The following is an 18,644-nucleotide window of genomic DNA, read 5'->3' on the forward strand; positions in this document are numbered from 1 at the left end:
CGTGTCCTCAGCGGGCGATTGGTGGTTCGGTCAAGAAGCCCCACCCTCCCCCTCCAATCACTCGCAGGTGGTGACCATCTGCAGTGACCAGCAGAGGGCAGGCAAATAATAAGACACGGACACTTTCAGTTCCAGCAAGACACCTGGAAGTGAGCTTCAGCACGCCCAGGTTGAAGCAGTTCAGGCAGCGGAGTGGAGAATAATGATATTTACATTTGAAAGGGTGGGTGCTACAGTGGTGCATTTCTGTCTCACAGTGTTGGGGCCCCGGGTTCGGTTTCTGGGGTCCTGTCACTGTGGAGTTTCTCCCCTTGTTCACATGGGTTTCCTCTCACAGTCCACTGTCATGCTGGGGGGTTAACTGGCTTCTGGGAAAACCGGCCCCGGTTTGTGTGCCCTGCTACAGACTGGCGTCCCTTCCAGGCTGTGACCTGCCTTGAGCCTGTTGCTCCCCTGCAACGCTGTACTGGAAAAATCAGTTAGAACATGGATGGACATTTGAACAGCGCTCAGACTGTGTTCCTTTTTCATCTGTTGTTCAGACTGTGTTCCCTGCGGAGTTACCACAGCTCTCAGGTCTGCTGATGGACTGGAGAGCAGTTTCACAAACACACCGCGTCTGTGCCGGGGAAACAGAGCTCCGACAGAGGAGCTGGGATTTGAATAACAAGTCAGCCGGGATCAGGAGGAGGAGGCCGGTCGCGTAGAAACCGCCCCAGCACACCCAAACACAACGCGCTCCTGTTACAGCGTGGATGCGGTTTCCACCAGAGAGAACTCTGGACCACACGCCTCCGCACGCCACAGCCTCTTTCCCCGAGTCTTATGAAACACACTCACGTGCTGCGACACACAGGGGCCCACCCTGCTCACGGGAGTTTAATAGCGGAGTGGATCTCGGATTTCATCCCACTGTGTCTTAAAGGGCCCCAGAGTTTGAGCCTTAAGAACCCTGGCGGGCAAGCCTGTTCCAGACACCCGCCACTCTTTGTGTAAAGAAGCATATCCTTTCCTCGGTCCTAAATGAATTCCCCTTCAGTTTCCAGATGTGGCCCTGTGTTCTTGTGCCACTACAGAGTGTGAAACAGCATCTCTCTCTATCTTGCTTAATTTAAGCCATAAACCAGGCTTCTGTATAAACTTCTAAAGACATTACAACATGTTTGAGGGGACGTCATTCCAGGCGGAAACTGACGAAGGTCTCATTGGGTCAACAGAAACTTTCTTCCTTTCAGTATGGAATTATTCTCCACCTGCTCCTTTGTGGTGGCTCAGTGCCGGGACCTTCGCACTCATAACTGGACGTCAGGAGCTCTCCTTCCTTCTCTTCCTGACCCCTCTGCACTACCGGAAGGCCCTTGGCCCTGGAGCCCTCATGGGCTCGGGTTCGAAGGTGAGACCTTGTCGGCTCCGACTCAAGCGCCGTGACTCCTCCCCAGCTTGAGCGATCCTAACTGGTCTCTACATTTGGTGCACCTGAAGGGCTCCCAGTTGCACCCGGGTCCTGCAGAGCCAGAGTCAGAGCTGCCGGGCGACTTTTCCATCTTTCACTTTCAACCCGGCCCGAGAGAGACAGAGCAGAAACGCCCGGACACCATCATCACTCCTTCGCTCTTCCACGCCTGCCTCTCTCTGGGCACAAAGACCTCAAGGGGAGCTGCAGATCTGAAGACGGATAAACAACCTCGTGCCACCTCATTACCACCTTGTCCACAGCTGCTCGGTATAATTACCACCTTCGTACGAACACATCCATGTGCCTCTCAGCATGGGTTTAACCTGAACAAAGTGAAGTGTACTTTTAAAACAGAACAGGAGGCATCACTTTACACAAGGGGTGGTGGGGGTGTGGAACAAGCTGCCCAGCTGTGTTACATTCCGGTGGAATTACAAAGCCACTTCAAGAACCAATTATGTCATTGTTAAATAACTAAAGGGATTGTTCCAAGGTGGTTAACGAGCAGCCCTACAGGTGATTCTACTGACAGCCGAGCCACGGTTTGTATGAAGAGTGTCTGAATGTGATGGAGAATTCCCCAGGTGTGTGAGGAGCGCTGATCTCTCCAGGTGAATGAGCGCCGACGGTGTTTGATGAATTACAGGGTTTTTCAATACCGAGTTTGCTTTTTCAAAGCTCTTCACAAAGTTAACACGACAGCCCTCTATGTGGACCAAACCATGAATGATTTTTTCATTGCTTAGACACAAAATGCATTCGGTGAACATAGTTTTCAAAATTCTTCAGTTCACGTCTCACTCAAGCGCCACTACCAGCAAAACAGTGTATTTTAACAGCCCAGTGTGCAAATGCTTACGTACAGATCAGATCACTTTACTGGCCATATACAATTTCTTGTATTAGGAATGTGTCTTTTCACAGACCCCAGCTTGCTCTCCAGGAGACACACAGACAGGGAGAGAAGCTGGGGGTCAGAGCGCAGGGTCATCCATTTATACAGCACCCCTAGAGCAGCTGGGGTTAAGGGCCTCGCTCAGGGGCCCAACGGAGTAGGATTCCTCTGCCGGCCACAGGATACGAACCAGTAACTTTCCAGCTACAGGCACAGATCATTAGCCACAGAGCCACTGCTCCACACTTGGTCTCAAAACTGATAACACTAAATTTCAAAACCTAACATATACAGTACAATCCAAGGGGATAGCAATTTGCCAAGCCGCAAATATATTTGAGCGCATTCAAAGTCCACACCAAAGTTTTTGATAAAGGTTACTGAGACAAGCTGCTGATTGAAGTTCTGTAAATAGACCAAACACAGTTGATTCCCATCTCAGCTGAAAACCTACCCAGGTGCTGAAAGATCTTCAATTCCACGACCACCTCGGAAAAAGAGGAAATCTTTGGAATGATTTCGCTCAACATGGACCCAGCAAGAACCGCAGGAGTGGGTGAAAGACAAACGGCTGGACGATGGAGAGGAAGAGGGAGAGGAGTTTGAAAGCGTGGTGGCATTCACCACAGGGGAAGACCACGGGCTATCGTGTCTGATGAGATAAGAGCTACCATAATAGACCGTGTCATAAATCATGGTCTGTCATTGAGAGAGGCTGGTCTAAGAGCTCAGCCAAATCTCAACCATTCAACTGTCACATCTATAGTAAGAACTTTCCAGCGGACCAACAGGTAAGTTATGCATTTTACAAAGGCTGACACTGAAATGCATCCAGTGAATATTAGCCTCCAGAACCACTGCTAATGTGTAATTGGATTTGTTCTGAAGAGGAAAGACGTTCAATGCTGAGCAGGACGGGGCCAATGCAATCAAACTTTGAGAAATTCAGGCCAGAGTGCTGGCAGACCACACTGTTTTGCAAAATGTTCAAAGTGTCAGCCTCACGGCGATAGCTCGGACCCCGACGAAACGCCACAGCAGCTTGAAGCAGCTGTGCACCGTTCCTTCCGAGAGGAACAGTGATCGTATCAAGGAGCTCAGGCACCAGTATGTGCTGGTAAGGTGTCTATTCAACAGAAACGCTAGGGCACTGTAGGACACAGCACTCACTGCCTTATTGCTTGTACTGTAGGTCCACAGTAATGCTTTGACTGTCTAGCCTCATCGGTTTGATTTCTGCTAGGGAGTCATGGAGCTGGAGGCCAGTCCGACACCCCAGTAAATCATTGATGTGGATGAGGCTTTCCTCACAGAGGTGGAAAGTGTATGGTCATCGTCCAAAAAAAAGTGAACCTGGTATTGAAAAACACATTAGCAATTGTAACCTGGAAAACCTGGAAAACAGCCTGTCGCAGTATGTTGGCGCTCTTCCCGCCTCCGTCAGGCTGTCGGGGTGAGGAAAGGGTTAAGCCCGCCGGTGGAGGCGTACCTGTCCGACAGGTTCCCTCTCCACGCCCCTTGTCCTTCTTCCTTTACCTGCAGGCAGGAGTCCGCACGGCTCCACTGCTCTGCCTGCTGGGTCTCCTCTCCTCTCCTCCGCCTGCTCTCCGAGAGCTCGTGCTGACCGGGGAGTCCCAGCCTTCTCCCTCCCCTCCTCTCCGAGAAGGATCTTCGCATCTCCCGTCTCATCTGGAATCTGACCAGGTGAGAGACGGATCTCAGGATCCCTCTTCAACCCTTCCAGCACTGCTGGACTGGGAGGGAGGCTTGATGGGATGTGTGCGTGTGAGAGAGATGTGTGATGTATGTGTGTGGTGTGTGATGTGTGAGGTATGTGTGTAGTGTGTGATGTGTGTGGTGTGTGATGTGTGAGGTATGTGTGTGTGATAACTGCAATGAGTGGTATGTGAATGATGTGTGTGTGAGATGTATGTGTGTGTGTGGTTTGTGTGTGATGTGTGTGTGGTGTGTGTGTGTGAGATGTGTGATGTGTGAGCGGTGTGTGTGTGATGTGTGTGTGGTGGGTGCAATGTGTGTGTGATGTGTGTGCGGTGTGTGTGTGGTGTGTGTGTGTGATGTGTGTGATGTGTGTGTGGTGTGTGCAATGTGTGTGTGCGGTGTGTGTGAGGTGTGTGTGTGTGATGTGTGTGCGGTGTGTGTGATGTGTGTGTGTGGTTTGTGTGTGATGTGTGTGTGGTGTGTGTGAGATGTGTGATGTGTGTGTGATGTGTGTGTGATGAGTATAATGAGTGATGTGTGTGATGTGTCTGTGTGTGTGTGTGATGTGTGTGGAACCGGTGGATTTCCCTGCAGAGCCCTGAGATCAGATTGGAAACAGGCTCTTCCTCGCTGGGAAATGTCAGTGCAGAAAATCAGAGGAGGAGCGAGCTCGTCTCAGAGAGAGATGAGTGAGGGAGCAGAGGCCATCCCACCAGGTCTGAGAGTTGCTCTCGCTTTCCAACAGCATTCCTACGAAAGCTCAGAGGCAACCGGCAGGATTTTCTGCATCTGTTTTGCTTCAGGGCTTAAATCTGCTCGATTTCAAACCGGGAATCTAGAAGATGACCGATCAGGAGAATCTACAGACTACAGTCTGTTTCCCCCTTTTCATCAGGGAGCACAAGCAGGAGCTCCTGCCCCAAATATCTGAATACCCAAATCAGGAGCTGCAGAGGGCTAGGAGGTCAGTGCTGGACTCTTCCGGCCCGTCTGACTGAAATCGCAGCACAGCTCCCTTGAAGGGCAGGAAGAGGCACAGTGACTCTCACTCCTCTTCAGGTGCATCTTAGATTTGTGGAATCTAATGTAGAATAAAAACAAACACAGACTGCACAGTGCAGCAGCAGCTAGCATTGTTGCTTCAATGTGCTGGGGCCCTGTGTTCAATTCCAGACCTGCTATTTGCTATCTGTGTGGAGTTTGCATGTTCTCCCTATGTTCATGGAGATTTCCTCCCACAGTCCAAAGACATGCTGGTAGATTAATGGGCCTCTGGGAAAACTGGTCGCACGCTCACTGGTGTGAGTATGTGTGTCTGTGTATAATACTGTATGTGCCCTGCATTGCACTGGGGTCCTGTCCAGGGTGTACCCTGCCTTGTGTACGTTGCTTGCCAGGATCAGTGTGGTAGCAGTACAGAGGCAGTGAGACCAGAAGCTGTGTGAGAGCAGTATAGAGGCTGGAGGCTGTATGAGAGCAGTACAGAGGCTGGAGGCTGTGTGCAAGCAGTACAGAGGCAGTGAGACTAGAGGCTGTGTGCAAGCCGTATAGAGGCAGTGAGGCTGGAGGCTGTGTGCAAGCAGTATAGAGGCTGGAGGCTGTGTGAGAGAAATACAGAGGCTGGAGGCTGTGTGCAAGCAGTATAAAGGCTGGAGGCTGGATGAGAGCAGTATAGATGCTGGAGGCTGTGTTCAAGCAGTATAGAGGCTGGAGGCTGTGTGTAAACAGTATAGAGGGTGGAGGCTGTGTGTAAACAGTATAGAGGCTGGAGGCTATGTGAGAGCAGTACAGAGACTGGAGGCTGTGCGAGAGCAGTATAGAGGCTTGGGGCTGTATGAGAGCAGTACAGAGGCTGGAGGCTGTGTGAGAACTGTATAGAGGCTGGAAACTGTGAGAGAGCAATATAGAGGCTGGAGGCTGTGCGAGAGCAGTATAGAGGCTGGGGGCTGTATGAGAGCAGTACAGATGCTGGGGGCTGTGTGAGAGCAATACAGAAGCTGGGGGCTGGAGGCTGCGTGTGAGCTGTGAGTAACAGGTATTTGAAACAAAGGGGAGTGAAATTTGAAGCCATTCAAGATTTCAGTTCTGATAAGCACACTGCCACCTTATCTTTTGTAGATCAGTCTGCTCTTTGTATTCACTAGACCTGATTCACCACAAGCCATGCATTCTTTATGAAAATGTGATACATTATGCAATAGAGAGCAGACATTTTTGCTCTTCTAGCTCGTTTGGTAATTAGAAGCTAATTGATCCCAAGATCTCATCCAGTAGGTTCTTGAGAGAAGCCAGGGTATCGCCGTCAACAACATGGCTGGGCAGCTTGTTCCACACTCCCACCCCCCTTTGTGTAAAGTAGAGCCTCCTGTCCTGACTGAATGTCTCATCCAGCTGTTTCCTGACAGAAGTCAGGGCATCAGCTTGAACAACATGGCCGGTCAGCTTGTTACACACTCCTATCGCCCTTTGTGTAAAGTAGCGTCTCCTGTCTGGATTGGGGAATGTCGTCCAGCTGTGTTTAAAAATGCACTACCCTGTATTGTTCACTTCCATCCTGAAGTTCGTGTTCTGCTATTGTTTCGGAAGAATGGGAGAGCAGGGAGCAGTGCTGGGCGGGCCCTCCTCTCGACAAATCCTCTCCAGGCCCACACCTGCTCACACCTGGCAGGGAAACCTGTTCAACTGGACAGGCTGATGTGTGCTGGAGAGCGGCGCCCGATCCCTCCTTCACATTTCTTCCCCATTTCATCCACGAGTCGAACTCTGAAAGGATAACTTCCCCCCTTTCGTTTCCGAACGAGAAAGGCTGGCCCCGAGCTGCAGCGGGCAGCCCTGCAGCCCCTTTCAGAGTGCGGACAGAATCGGGGTCGCCCCAGTCGAACCCAGTACCGCAGCCGGAACCGCAGACTGCCGTTTCACCGGTGTGGCAGAGCTGGAGCCTCATTGATATTCGTCAGTCCCACGGCTCACAGCAACTTCTGTTTGCTCATAGAACACGATGTAAACCTGAAAGGTTTCCCTTGTAGAATCTAGTAGTGCAGGTGGGGAGCTGCGTCGGCATGCGGAGGCTTCAAAGGAACAAGTTAGAGGTTTATTCCATGCTGAAAAAAAGAAGAAAGAGAGCACAACGTTTCGGCCGTGGAGCCTTCTTCAGGTGAAGAAGAAGAGCCTGAAGAAGGCCCCACGGCCGAAACGTTGTGTTCTCCTTCTTCTTTTTTTCAGCATGGAATAAACCTATTACTTGTTCCCTTGTATAACCTATATTTAAATTTAATAGCGTTGCACACCTGAATTAGAATAAGTGTAATAAGTATCAGAAAGTGCTGTGACTTCATAGCACACGAGCCACACAGGCAATCAGAGCAGGTCCTACAGTGTAATTTTCTATGACCTCAACCTGAAGACTCTGAACAGACATCAGCAGAGCCTGGATAGCTCAGTCGTTAAAGCTCTTAATCTGAGGGTCCAGGGTTCAAGTCCCTGTTCTCTAACTCTGATTAGACATAGCGGGTTCTTTAGTGTTGACGGCTGCTAACACGTGCCTGAAGACACGGTGTCAGGCAGGGTCAGCTGGCTGGGGCTCAGCTCTGCTCCCGCTGTGAAGAATGTGAGCCCTGCGGCTGCGGCTTGTGTTGCAACGCCACTCTCGGTCCACCCCAAGGAGAGGCCTCTCGATATCAGACACGCCGCAAGCCGGATATTCTAGCCGTAGTCTTAGAGCATGAAGAGACGCCGGGCAGAGTGGGCGCCCACCCCAGCGCTTCACGGCGTGTAATGGGGAACCCTCTGGCCCCCACAACGGTGCAGGGATGGGCGCACAAAACACCTACAGCTCCTCCACCGAGAACACAAGATGGTTAGAAACGAGTGGAGCCATTCGGCCCATCCAGTAGTTGGTAGCTTATTGATCTCAGGATCTCATCCAGCTGTTTCCTGAGAGAGGTCAGGGTATCGGCTTCAACGGCATGGCTGGGCTTCTTGTTCCACACTCCCACCCCCCTCTGTGTAAAGTATGTTCAGGATGAGAACTGGTAAGAAGTCAACACTCACCTGCTTCACGTCTGAGTGAGAAAAAGCTCGTCTCAGGAGAACAAGCTTTAGAAAAGTACTGCAGAAGGGTACCTGCATTCCGATCCAGCTCCCAGTGTCTGCAGGAATCTGTTAATTGCCGAGAGCCCATTCTGTGCATTCTGAGCTGCTGGGTGTGGGAGTGTGTGTGGAATGTGTGTGTCACTCTCAATAATGAGCTCAGTAAAACTCAGCCTTACAACAGCAAAAGATCCGTGTGCACGTGTGTATGTGGACGTCTGTATGTGCATACAAGAGTGTGAGTGTGTGTATGTGTGAATGTGGGGTTCGTGTGTGTGCATGTGCGGGGGGGGTGTGCAGGTATGTGCATGTGCGTGTGTACATGTGTTTGAGTATGTGCATATCTGTGTGTGTGTGCATGTGCAGGGGTGTGTGCGAGTGTGTGAATGTGTGCGTGTGTGTGAGTGTGTGGTGCATGTGCATGTGCGGGAGTGTGTGCGAGTGTGTGTATGTGTGAATGTGTGCATATGCAGTGGTGTGTGCAAATGTGTGAATGTGTGCATGTACGGGGACATGTGCGAGTGTGTGCATGTGCAGGGGTGTGTGCGAGTGTGTGCATGTGCGGGTGTGTGCACGTGTAAGTGTGTGGTGCGACTGTGTGCATGTGGTGCGTGTGTGAGGTGTGTGTAATGACGGCGCGTCATCGAGTCAGTAAACACTGCAGTGGAGAAGGACTGATGTTTCTGATAGGGGGCAGGACAGACAGCAGAGCAGAAAGCAGGAATCCATAGGGAGCTCTGTGCTTCCTGGACAGGACCCAGGATACCCGGACTCATACATTCTTCACCAGTAATGGGACATACTGATTAATTCCACACGGCAAAGAGGAAAAGCTGTGGAACAAATACACACTCAAGAAGCTCCCCACTCCCCAAGAGCCTCTGACCACACCCTGAATCGCGTATTTGATAAGGATTAGGAGCTCAGAAGTTATTGATGATTTAAGCAAGTAATTTTCTTGAGTGAGGAGACCCTAGAACTTCAGTACATTTTAAGAATAATACCTTGACGTCCTTCAAGAAACAGCTGGGTGAGATTCTCCAGTCAAGACAGGAGGCACTATTTTACAGAAAGAGTGTCGGGGGTGTGCAACAAGGTGCCCAGCCATGTTGTTGAAGGCGATACCTTGGAGTCTCTCAGAAAACAGCTGGATGAGATTCTCCAGTCAGGAGGAGGCTTCGTGCCCTACTTTACACAAAGCGCGGTGGGAGGGGGGAACATGCTGCCCAACCGTATTCTTGAAGCCGATACTCAAGATTCTCTCTGGAAATAGCTGAATGAGACCCTCCAGTCAGGACAAGAGGCCCTACTGTACCCAAAGGGTGGTGGGAGGGGGGAACAAGTTGCCCAGCCTTATTGTTGAAGCCGATAACCTGGATTCTCTCAAGAATCCTGGGATGAATCACCTGCTAACTACCAAACGGGCTGGACAGGCTGAAGGCCTCCTGTCGCTCGTGTCCAGTCTTACTAAGTGTCTTATCCTGCGGTGTGTGAGACGAGTGTGTGTGCTCCCCGCGGACCTGAGAGTGCCCTGTAACCCCCTGACTAATGACGCTGCTGCTTCTCCCCCTGTGCGGACAGGCGCTGAGGCGGGAGGATGGCTGCCATCGTCACGGGGCTGATCCCCATCCTGCGCACCGCGGTCGAGGCCTCGACGGACTACAAGGGCCGCACGCTGTGGTTCGGCTTCCTCAGCATCCGGCTGGTGGTGCTGTTCGTGGCCCAGCTGCCCTGGTCCAAGCTGGACACGGACTTCAGCTGCAACACCACGGGCCCCGACCTGTGCCAGCGGGCCTGCTTCAACCAGCACTTCCACCAGCCCGCGGTCATGGCCTGGAACTTCTGCTACGTGCTGCTCATCCTGTCCGTGCTGCTCATGGAGCTCTTCGCCGCCCAACTGCGCAAATCCGCCGTCAAGAAGGCGGCGTTGTCCGAGTCGGAGGCCCAGGCGGGCCTGATCGACGCCGGCGAGCAGAACGGGCCCAAGCGCAAAGTGATCATCGACTTCCACCGGCACAAGACCTCCCTGTTGTTCTACCTGCTGTGTGTGACGCTGCGCATGTCCATCGAGATCTCCTTCCTGGGCATCCTGGTCTTCTGGAACCTGCCCGCGCTGGACGAGACGCCCATCCTCTGCAGAACCGGGCTGTGCCCCGGGACCTACGTGTGCGTCGTGAGGGCGGCGGCCGAGAAGAGGATGTCCATCTACGCGCTGGGCTCCATCTCCGCCGTGGTCGTCCTCACCAGCGCCCTCTTCTTCCTCTACTCCCTGACGCACTACTTGATTCTGGGAAGGACCAGGCCTGCAGGCGACACTGTGCCGGGAGTTTCCACGCAGAGCTGTGCCTAGACGCACAAGGCTGGTGGCCACATGTCCTCGGCCATCACTGTGCCTGCAGCTGCGCAGCTCTGACAGGTGCCAGACCTCCCACACTCCTGCGGCTGCGCAGCTCTGACAGGTGTCAGAACTCCCACACTCCTGCAGCTGCGCAGCTCTGACAGGTGCCAGACCTCCCACACTCCTGCGGCTGCGCAGCTCTGACAGGTGTCAGAACTCCCACACTCCTGCGGCTGCGCAGCTCTGACAGGTGCCAGACCTCCCACACTCCTGCGGCTGCGCAGCTCTGACAGGTGCCAGACCTCCCACACTCCTGCGGCTGCGCAGCTCTGACAGGTGTCTGAACTCCCACACTCCTGCGGCTGCGCAGCTCTGACAGGTGTCAGACCTCCCACACTCCTGCGGCTGCCCAGCTCTGACAGGTGTCAGACCTTCTGTGCTCCTGAAGCTTAGATTTTTGGTGATAACAGAAATGAAAACATCCGGAAGAGAAGATTTTTCTGTAATTCTCGAGAGGCCCCTGGAGAACACTCCTGGAGAGCGGCTGCTGATCATGGACTGATGGAAGAGCTGTAGTGTTGGGCCTCTCTGGAAGACGTGATGTTCATTTCCAGCGAACCAGCGGGGGGCGATGTTTGTCTCTTTTATCAGACTGTAACTGTGCTGTACCTTGTGTTGAGGGTTGTGGAGGAAACCTGCCACGCTGGAACATTCTTGAAACTGGAAAAGCATCCTTCAGACCCACGCCGCTGTCAAGAGTAAGAAAGAGCAAGAGCAGAGGAGCAGAAACTGCAGGAAAGGCTGTTTAAGACTGAGAGGAGGAGGCAGTTCACGGTGTTGGGTGCCTTGCAGCAGGCCGACAGACCCGGGCACGAGAGACTTCTGCAGGGGCCTCCAGCGGCCCCCCTAGCTTTCACATGCCCCTCCCCGAAGTGACGCCCCTTCTTCAGGTCCTGGGTCCCTGGAGCAGAGGGGTGTTCGGTTTTCACCCCAGGTCCTTGGGACACCCCCCTGTCTCACTGTCTCCTGGTTAGTTGTTCCAGGTGAGTGCAGGCTAATTGATTAATTAGTGGCTAATTGCTGATAAAGTGGTGAGTAAATGTCACCTCAGAGTGCGACACTGGGAATCATCCACTAGGACGGGGGTCCCCAACCAAGGTCCTTGGGGGACCCCACTTTCTGACTGACCTCTGGTCTGACACGGGCTAATTCATCACAGACTAATCCCTGGTTAAATGACAGCTCGAGTCAGGCTTTGGTCCTCCTTGCCTGTTAAATATGATGGTATACAGCATCACTCTTCCCAAGGGCTCAGGATCTAACTGCCCCAGCGTTTCCTGTTTCCGCGCCCCGCTGCTCGCGGTCTCCCCCGATTTCCCCGGCTCTCCGGGACGGAGCTGTCATTTTCGAAAGCGCAGCTTGAGAGGTTTCACTTCCCAAAAGTGCCGAGCGCAGCTACTTCATTTCCCGGCCGCTCCGCCCCGTCTCGTCAGCCGCCTGCCGCCGAGCACCGAGGGCCGTCTCTCAGACAGAGGTTGGTGGACTCTAAGAGACACGGTTTCGCGTTTAAACGACCCCCCGCCAGGGTTTGTTTTGTAACCGGATTCGCTCTGGACCTGCAGTCCCGAGCGCTTTGCCGGCCGTGATTTACACCGTCCTACCTCGCTTTACCGTGATTTCGCCGCGCCTGGCCATAGCGACTCACCGCTCTCGCCGGCTGGGAGAAAGGGAGGTCCGCGGTTCACACCGGTGAGAAAGTGTTGAATGTAAGGAGACTTTTAGAACACGTTCTGCGCTGGGGGACCTGATGTACAGTATTTAATTTCTAACTTTGATCAAAACCGCTACAGTTTAGTTAGAAAGGAGAGGCCACTCGATCCACCTGCCACGTTTTCTGGTTAGTAGCTAAATGATCCCCCGATCTCTGTTTCTTGAGCAACATGGCTGGGCAGCTTGCTCCCCACTCCCACCACCCTTTGTGTAAAGACGTGCCTCCTGTTTTTATTACTACATGCACTTCCTTGTCCCCTCTTGTATTGCTGCTTCCAGGCACTAGTAGATCCTTTCAAGGGGGGATGGGTTCAGCTTCCTGACACATAGTAGCTGGCCGGAGAAAGTGTTAGGTTTTGTTTCCTTTTTTTGTTAATAAATAATTCACTAAATTACAGTTCCTGGTGAGGGCTGAACCAGCCCAGGGCCTGTTCAGGAAATATACAGTGTAAGCAAGTGCCTCTTCATAACAATTACAGTAATAATCCCTTACCTGTGTATAGCGCTCTTCTGGACACCCCACTCAAAGCTCTTTACAGGTAATGGGGACTCTCCTCCTCCACCACCAGTGTGCAGCCCCACCTGGATGATGCCCCAGTCTGCTCACACACACCAGCTCTCAGTGGGGAGGAGAGCAGAGTGATGAAGCCAGTTCAGAGAGGGGGGTTATTAGGAGGCCATGACTGGTAAAGGCCAGTTTACCAACCCCCAGCTGTTATCCAGCTGGTATCTCAACCTCCAGGCCCCTGGGAAACAGGGAGAAACTGGAGCACATGGAGAAAGCACATGTGATCAAGGTGACAACATGCTGACTCCACACAGAATGTGCTCGGGGACAGAATCGTACCCCAAGACACCAAGAGCTGCAGGTTGGTGACCCTAACCCATTTTAAGCTCCCAGGGAAAAACCAAGGTCCCCCCACATTTAACGAGAGGTCCCCGGCAGAGCCAGAGCAGGGAAACGGAAGTCAGACACAGTTTGGACAGCGCAGTGTTGCAGTGACAACTGAGTCTTTCCCCTCTACGTCCGCACAGCCTGACCAACACTCTCCCGAGCTGCACAGATTCACGTCTCCGCTTCAGTCCGGCTCACACCGAGAGGATATTTGCACTTCCTGTGTGCCTCTCTGCCTCAGATCCGCCTTTCCTGGCTCTTCCCACAGAGACTGTGGTTTTCAGGAAATATGAAACATGATGGGGAACATGCTTTGTCGTGCCTCTCTACTTACTGCACCCTGATCTCACTGGGCGTTACTGCACTGTCCAGCAATTTTACCACAGTTTCACTGGGCGTTACTGCACAGTCCTGTGATTTTACCACAGTTTCACTGGGTGTTACTGCACTGTCCTGTGATCTTACCACAATCTCAGTGAGCTTTACTGCACAGTCCTGTGATCTTACCACAGTTTCACTGGGTGTTACTGCACTGTCCTGTGATTTTACCACAGTTTCACTGGGCGTTACTGCACAGTCCTGTGATTGTACCACAATCTCACTGGGCGTTACTGCCCAGTCCTGTGATTTTACCCTGATCTCACTGGGTTTTACTGCACAGTCCTGTGTCTTTACCACAATCTCACTGGGCGTTACTGCACAGTCCTGTGATTTTACCCTGATCTCACTGGGTTTTACTGCACAGTCCTGTGATTTTACCCTGATCTCACTGGGTTTTACTGCACAGTCCTGTGATTTTCCCACAATCTCACTGGGCTTTACTGCACTGTCCTGTGATTTTACCACAGTTTCACTGGGCTTTACTGCAAAGCCCAGTGATTGTCCAGAATCAACTTAAATCCTTTTTCATGAGTAGTGATTGGATGTCTTACTCATGGACAGGAGGATGGACAGCTCACAGAGGACACTGCGTAACAGCGCTGCACACAGGACACTGCATTGTTGAGCGAATGTCTGTTCTGCTTTATTGTTTATTAATTGAAGGAGAAGTAGCTCCAAGCTCAACATGTTCAATCTGAACAGAATGGAAACAAAGATTGTTCCCAAATTTCAACCGGGATTTCATTGTGTCCGACTGATTTTAGCTGTGCAGGAGGCACATCTTTACACAGAGGGTGGTAGGAGTGTGGAACAAGCTGTCCAGCCATGTTGTTGAAGCCGATATCCTGGCTTCTCTCGAGAACCATCTGGATGAGATCTCAGGATCAATTAGCTCCTCCCCACCAACCGGCTGGTTTGGCTGAGCGGCTCCTCTTGCCCATGACCTCTCTGATGTTCCCGTGTATCTAGATCGTGTGTCTGATCGCTGACCGCCACCTCCGCTCCGCTCTCCAGATGGCGTCGCTGGTGGGCGGCCTGGGTCGCTTCCTGCAGCCCGTGCTGAGCTCGGTGCTGGAGCTGCGCGGCCCGGCGGTGTGGTACGGGCTCCTCAGCCTGCGCCTGCTGGCGCTCTTCAGCGCCGAGAGCAGCTGGCGGGCCATCCGGACGGACTTCGTCTGCGACGGCAACCTCACCCAGTTCTGCCACGCCCTCTGCTTCAACCGCGCCTTCTCCTTCCCCACCGCCTCGCTCTGGAGCTTCAGCTTCCTGGCCGTCGCTGTGGCCATTGCGCTGCTGCAGGTGGCCAGCAGGGGGAGGACGCGCAGTGGTCCTCAGGACAGTGAGTAGAGTCACATCAAGCCCTCCAGCCAATCAGAGCCCAGAGGCGGGGAAGCGGGGCTTAAGCGGACATGACCAGCCAATCTGAGCCAAGGGACAGGGGGGCGGGGTTTAAAAAGGCACCCATTCCTCACGCTGGGTTTAATCATCTGTGACAGGACCAGCCAATCAAAGCACAGGGACAGGGAGAGGGGTTTTAAACAGGCGGTCTTTCCTGGCCTTAGGTTAAGTCAGCTGTAAAGGGACCAGCCAATCAGTCTCAGCACCCGATTCTGTGTACGGATTGATCTGGCATGATGAGCTTTAACCTGAAGTGTTGAACTGGATTTTCTTTGGAACAGCCAGTGTAGGAATGAATGGAAAGTGTTAAATGTAATATTTTCTATTCAGCTCACAAGGGCCTTTGGCAAAAAAAAAATCACTTTACGAGACATTGCTAAACAACAAAGTTTTTTCCAACAACGGAACTTTTAAACCAGATGCAATGCAATGGGTGACAAGGTGGTCCAGTTGTTACCATTGCTGCCTGGGATCAGTTCTGGACCTGGGGTGCTGTCTGTGTGGAGTTTGTATGTTCTCTCTGTGTTTGGATAGGTTTCCCCCCACAGGCTGGTAGGTTAATTGGCTTCTGGGAAACCTATCCTTAGTATGAGTCTGTGTTCTGTGTGTGTGCGCCCTTGGATGACCTAGTGTCCTGACCAGGGTGTACCCTGCCTTGCACCCGTTGTTTGCTGGGATAGCCTCCGGCTGCACTGTGATCCTGTACTGGATAAAGCCATTATAAAATAGATGGATCTAGTGTAATATTGTATATAGCGTCGGCCTTCAGAAGCTGGTGTTTTAGCATACAAGAAGAACATGTTTTAACAATATTCCGTAAAGATTGACTGGTGATTGGCTGGCCAGACCTGGGATATGTTACGACACGGTGAATTTGGGTGGAGAGTCTTTTCGTCTAGTCTGAGAGGGCAGTACCAGACACAAGCTAACAAGCCCACCTTTTCCAGAGTTACAATAGAGAAAAGCATCTATGAAAGAGGAAAGTGGTCTGATTAATACTGCTACTGGGAGGACTGAGTCTGTCTCCAGAGGCCTCTGTAAAATAAAATATTATAACTACTGGTGCAGTTCGGCTCCTCTGTGGAATAAGAGGATTTTGCTGGGCTGGGGGACTGCTTCCGTCACCTGCAGGTGCACACCTGTGCTCTCAGGGTCTTGACTGACAGTACAATCGGTGTCGCGCCTCTCACCTCAACCACTGGTGTCCTGTTTGTGTGTTCGCAGGCGGCGAAGGTGGGGCAAGAAAGCCGGAGCGCCCAAGCCCCTGCCCCCTCCTCTTCTTCCTCCTCCTCCTCCTCCTCATCGAGACATCATTTCTCTGGGTGCTGATCGCCATCAACTCCAGCATCATAACCCCCGACACCGTGTCCTGCCAGACTAGAGCCTCCTTCTGCCCGAGAGTGGAAGTGCAGTGCGTGGTGCTGGGCCGCTCCGACAAGCAGATGGCAATGGTGACGCTGGGCTTTACATCCGCAGTCAATATTCTAGCCAGTGTTGGTTATACAGTCTACCTGCTGGTGGGACCCAGCCGGAGGAGGCCCAGATAGCCATGACCAGTCACCTCCAGTGCTGCACAGGAAAGGGGAATCATCACTGTCCTCAACAAGAGGCTGTTCACACTGACACCTGGAGATTTAGTCTACTGATCACCTCCACCACACTCCTGTTCACACTGACACCTGGAGATCTACAGCGTACTGATCACCTCCTCCACACTCCTGTTCACACTGACACCTGGTGATCTACAGTACTGATCACCTCCTCCACACTCCTGTTCACACTGACACCTGGAGATCTACAGCCTACTGATCACCTCCTCCACACTCCTGTTCACACTGACACCTGGAGATCTACAGCCTACTGATCACCTCCTCCACACTCCTGTTCACACTGGCACCTGGTGATCTACAGTACTGATCACCTCCTCCACACTCCTGTTCACACTGACACCTGGTGATCTACAGTACTGATCACCTCCTCCACACTCCTGTTCACACTGACACCTGGTGATCTACAGTACTGATCACCTTCTCCACACTCCTGTTCACACTGACACCTGGAGATCTAGTCTACTGATCACCTCCTCCACACTCCTGTTCACACTGACACCTGGAGATCTACAGTACTGATCACCTCCTCCACACTCCTGTCCACACTGACACCTGGTGATCTACATTACTGATCACCTCCTCCACACTCCTGTTCACACTGACACCTGGAGATCTACAGTACTGATCACCTCCTCCACACTCCTGTCCACACTGACACCTGGAGATCTAGTCTACTGATCACCTCCTCCACACTCCTGTTCACACTGACACCTGGAGATCTACAGTACTGATCACCTCCTCCACACTCCTGTCCACACTGACACCTGGAGATCTACAGTCCCCTGATCCCCTCCACCTTGCCCTGGTCACTGTACAATATTCTCAAGCACACTTACTTTCTGACTGGTTTGCGGGATCATTCCCTGCACTGTGTACAGTGTGTCGAGATGGTGAATTTCAGTGTTGGCTTTAATTAAGGCATTTACTTTCCTTCAGATCACAGCAGATACCTTTTGATCCGTGTTTGTTCACATCCTTCGCTTGTCTTGTGTTTCCTGCAGGGGTTTTAGCGGTTTATCCCAGACAGGGAGACTAAAATTACATTTGCTCAGGTATACAAGAGTTATATAAAACACATGCAAAGGAACCTGACTTTATCTGAGTAATAATTCTACATTGATGGAAATATTCAACTCCACTGCTGTACAGCTGGTGCAGCTTTATAGTACAACTCACTATAGAGATTTCTCCAGAAAATCAATACTGCAAGACCGATGCAAACCTATTGACTTTGATTTTTATGTTCTTTCATAGTGTAATAAAAGCTTGTTTCCAGAATAAAACGCCCCCTTCTCCGTTATGACAAGAACTCGGTGGCGTTACAGAGCCCCCTAGTGGACAGCGTGGTTCACTGCACCGGCGCCCTGCGAGGTCTGAACTCCCGACCGCCGCGACTAGACCGAGTTGTACAGGTTTCTTGGCTCTACTTGTCTCAGCTGGTTCCTGCGTTTAAATAATCTGTTCATACAGATCGAACAGGGTAATCAAATCTGACGTGAATTTAGGCTGACTTCATTCTTCCACACGATCGACGCGGGTATGACATTCCCAGTACGAAATTGAAGATTTTGCTTTCTATAAAATAACTTGAACATATAAAAATAACAACTGGGGATTATCGTATCGCTTTTTTTGTTTTTCAATCGTGCTGCGAGTCGACACCTCGTGTTGATGATATGTTGAGAGTCCGAGAGCGTCAGGACACCAGTTTCTACTAAACCTGGAGTAAACCTGGCTTGGAGCGGGTGGAAAACTGGCTCTGTTTGGCAGTCTGCCGGGGAGTGGGGGGTTAGTGCGGGAGGTATTAATGATCCACAGACATGCACTCATATTCTTCAGCGGCTCGGCCCTCTATGACGATGGAAATAGAGAACACGGGGCGAGAAAGACACGCCCCCCACCACACACTTCATCCAATCACCAACACTCTACGCGGGGGGGGCGTGGCACAGTCTCCTCACTGCCATCAGTATAGGGAACGGATGAAGCGCTTGGGGCATCCTGACCGCCTTTAGCTCCAAATATAGCATTTACACATATAAAGATCTAGCTCAAGTAGGGAGCTGCGGCAGCATGCGCAGGCTGCAAAGAAA

The 18,644-nt window shown here is 52.0% G+C and overlaps 2 protein-coding genes across 4 annotated transcripts; both read left to right on the plus strand.

Annotated features, from left to right (window-relative positions):
• The first annotated feature begins 3,880 nt into the window (after window positions 1-3,880).
• On the plus strand, window positions 3,881-11,540 carry gjz1 (gap junction protein zeta 1). The gene is made up of 2 exons (XM_088916961.1): window positions 3,881-4,055; window positions 9,741-11,540. Exon 2 carries the CDS (start codon window positions 9,757-9,759, stop codon window positions 10,507-10,509), a length of 753 nt encoding a protein of 250 aa, XP_088773087.1. The 5' UTR covers window positions 3,881-4,055; window positions 9,741-9,756; the 3' UTR covers window positions 10,510-11,540.
• LOC148834231 (uncharacterized) lies at window positions 10,791-17,834 on the plus strand. 3 transcript variants are annotated; one of them, XM_088916965.1, is made up of 3 exons: window positions 10,791-12,031; window positions 14,513-14,882; window positions 16,166-17,834. In XM_088916965.1, exons 2-3 carry the CDS (start codon window positions 14,558-14,560, stop codon window positions 16,486-16,488), a joined length of 648 nt encoding a protein of 215 aa, XP_088773091.1. In that variant the 5' UTR covers window positions 10,791-12,031; window positions 14,513-14,557; the 3' UTR covers window positions 16,489-17,834. The 3 variants fall into 3 exon arrangements, with proteins under 3 accessions (XP_088773091.1, XP_088773092.1, XP_088773093.1); XM_088916966.1 differs by having other exon boundaries at window positions 10,877-11,540; XM_088916967.1 differs by having other exon boundaries at window positions 12,011-12,031; window positions 14,558-14,882.
• Window positions 17,835-18,644: the final 810 nt, after the last annotated feature.

The sequence above is a fragment of the Atractosteus spatula genome, chromosome 5 (assembly GCF_055471065.1).
Source record: "Atractosteus spatula isolate fAtrSpa1 chromosome 5, fAtrSpa1.hap1, whole genome shotgun sequence".
Lineage (NCBI taxonomy): Eukaryota > Metazoa > Chordata > Actinopteri > Semionotiformes > Lepisosteidae > Atractosteus > Atractosteus spatula.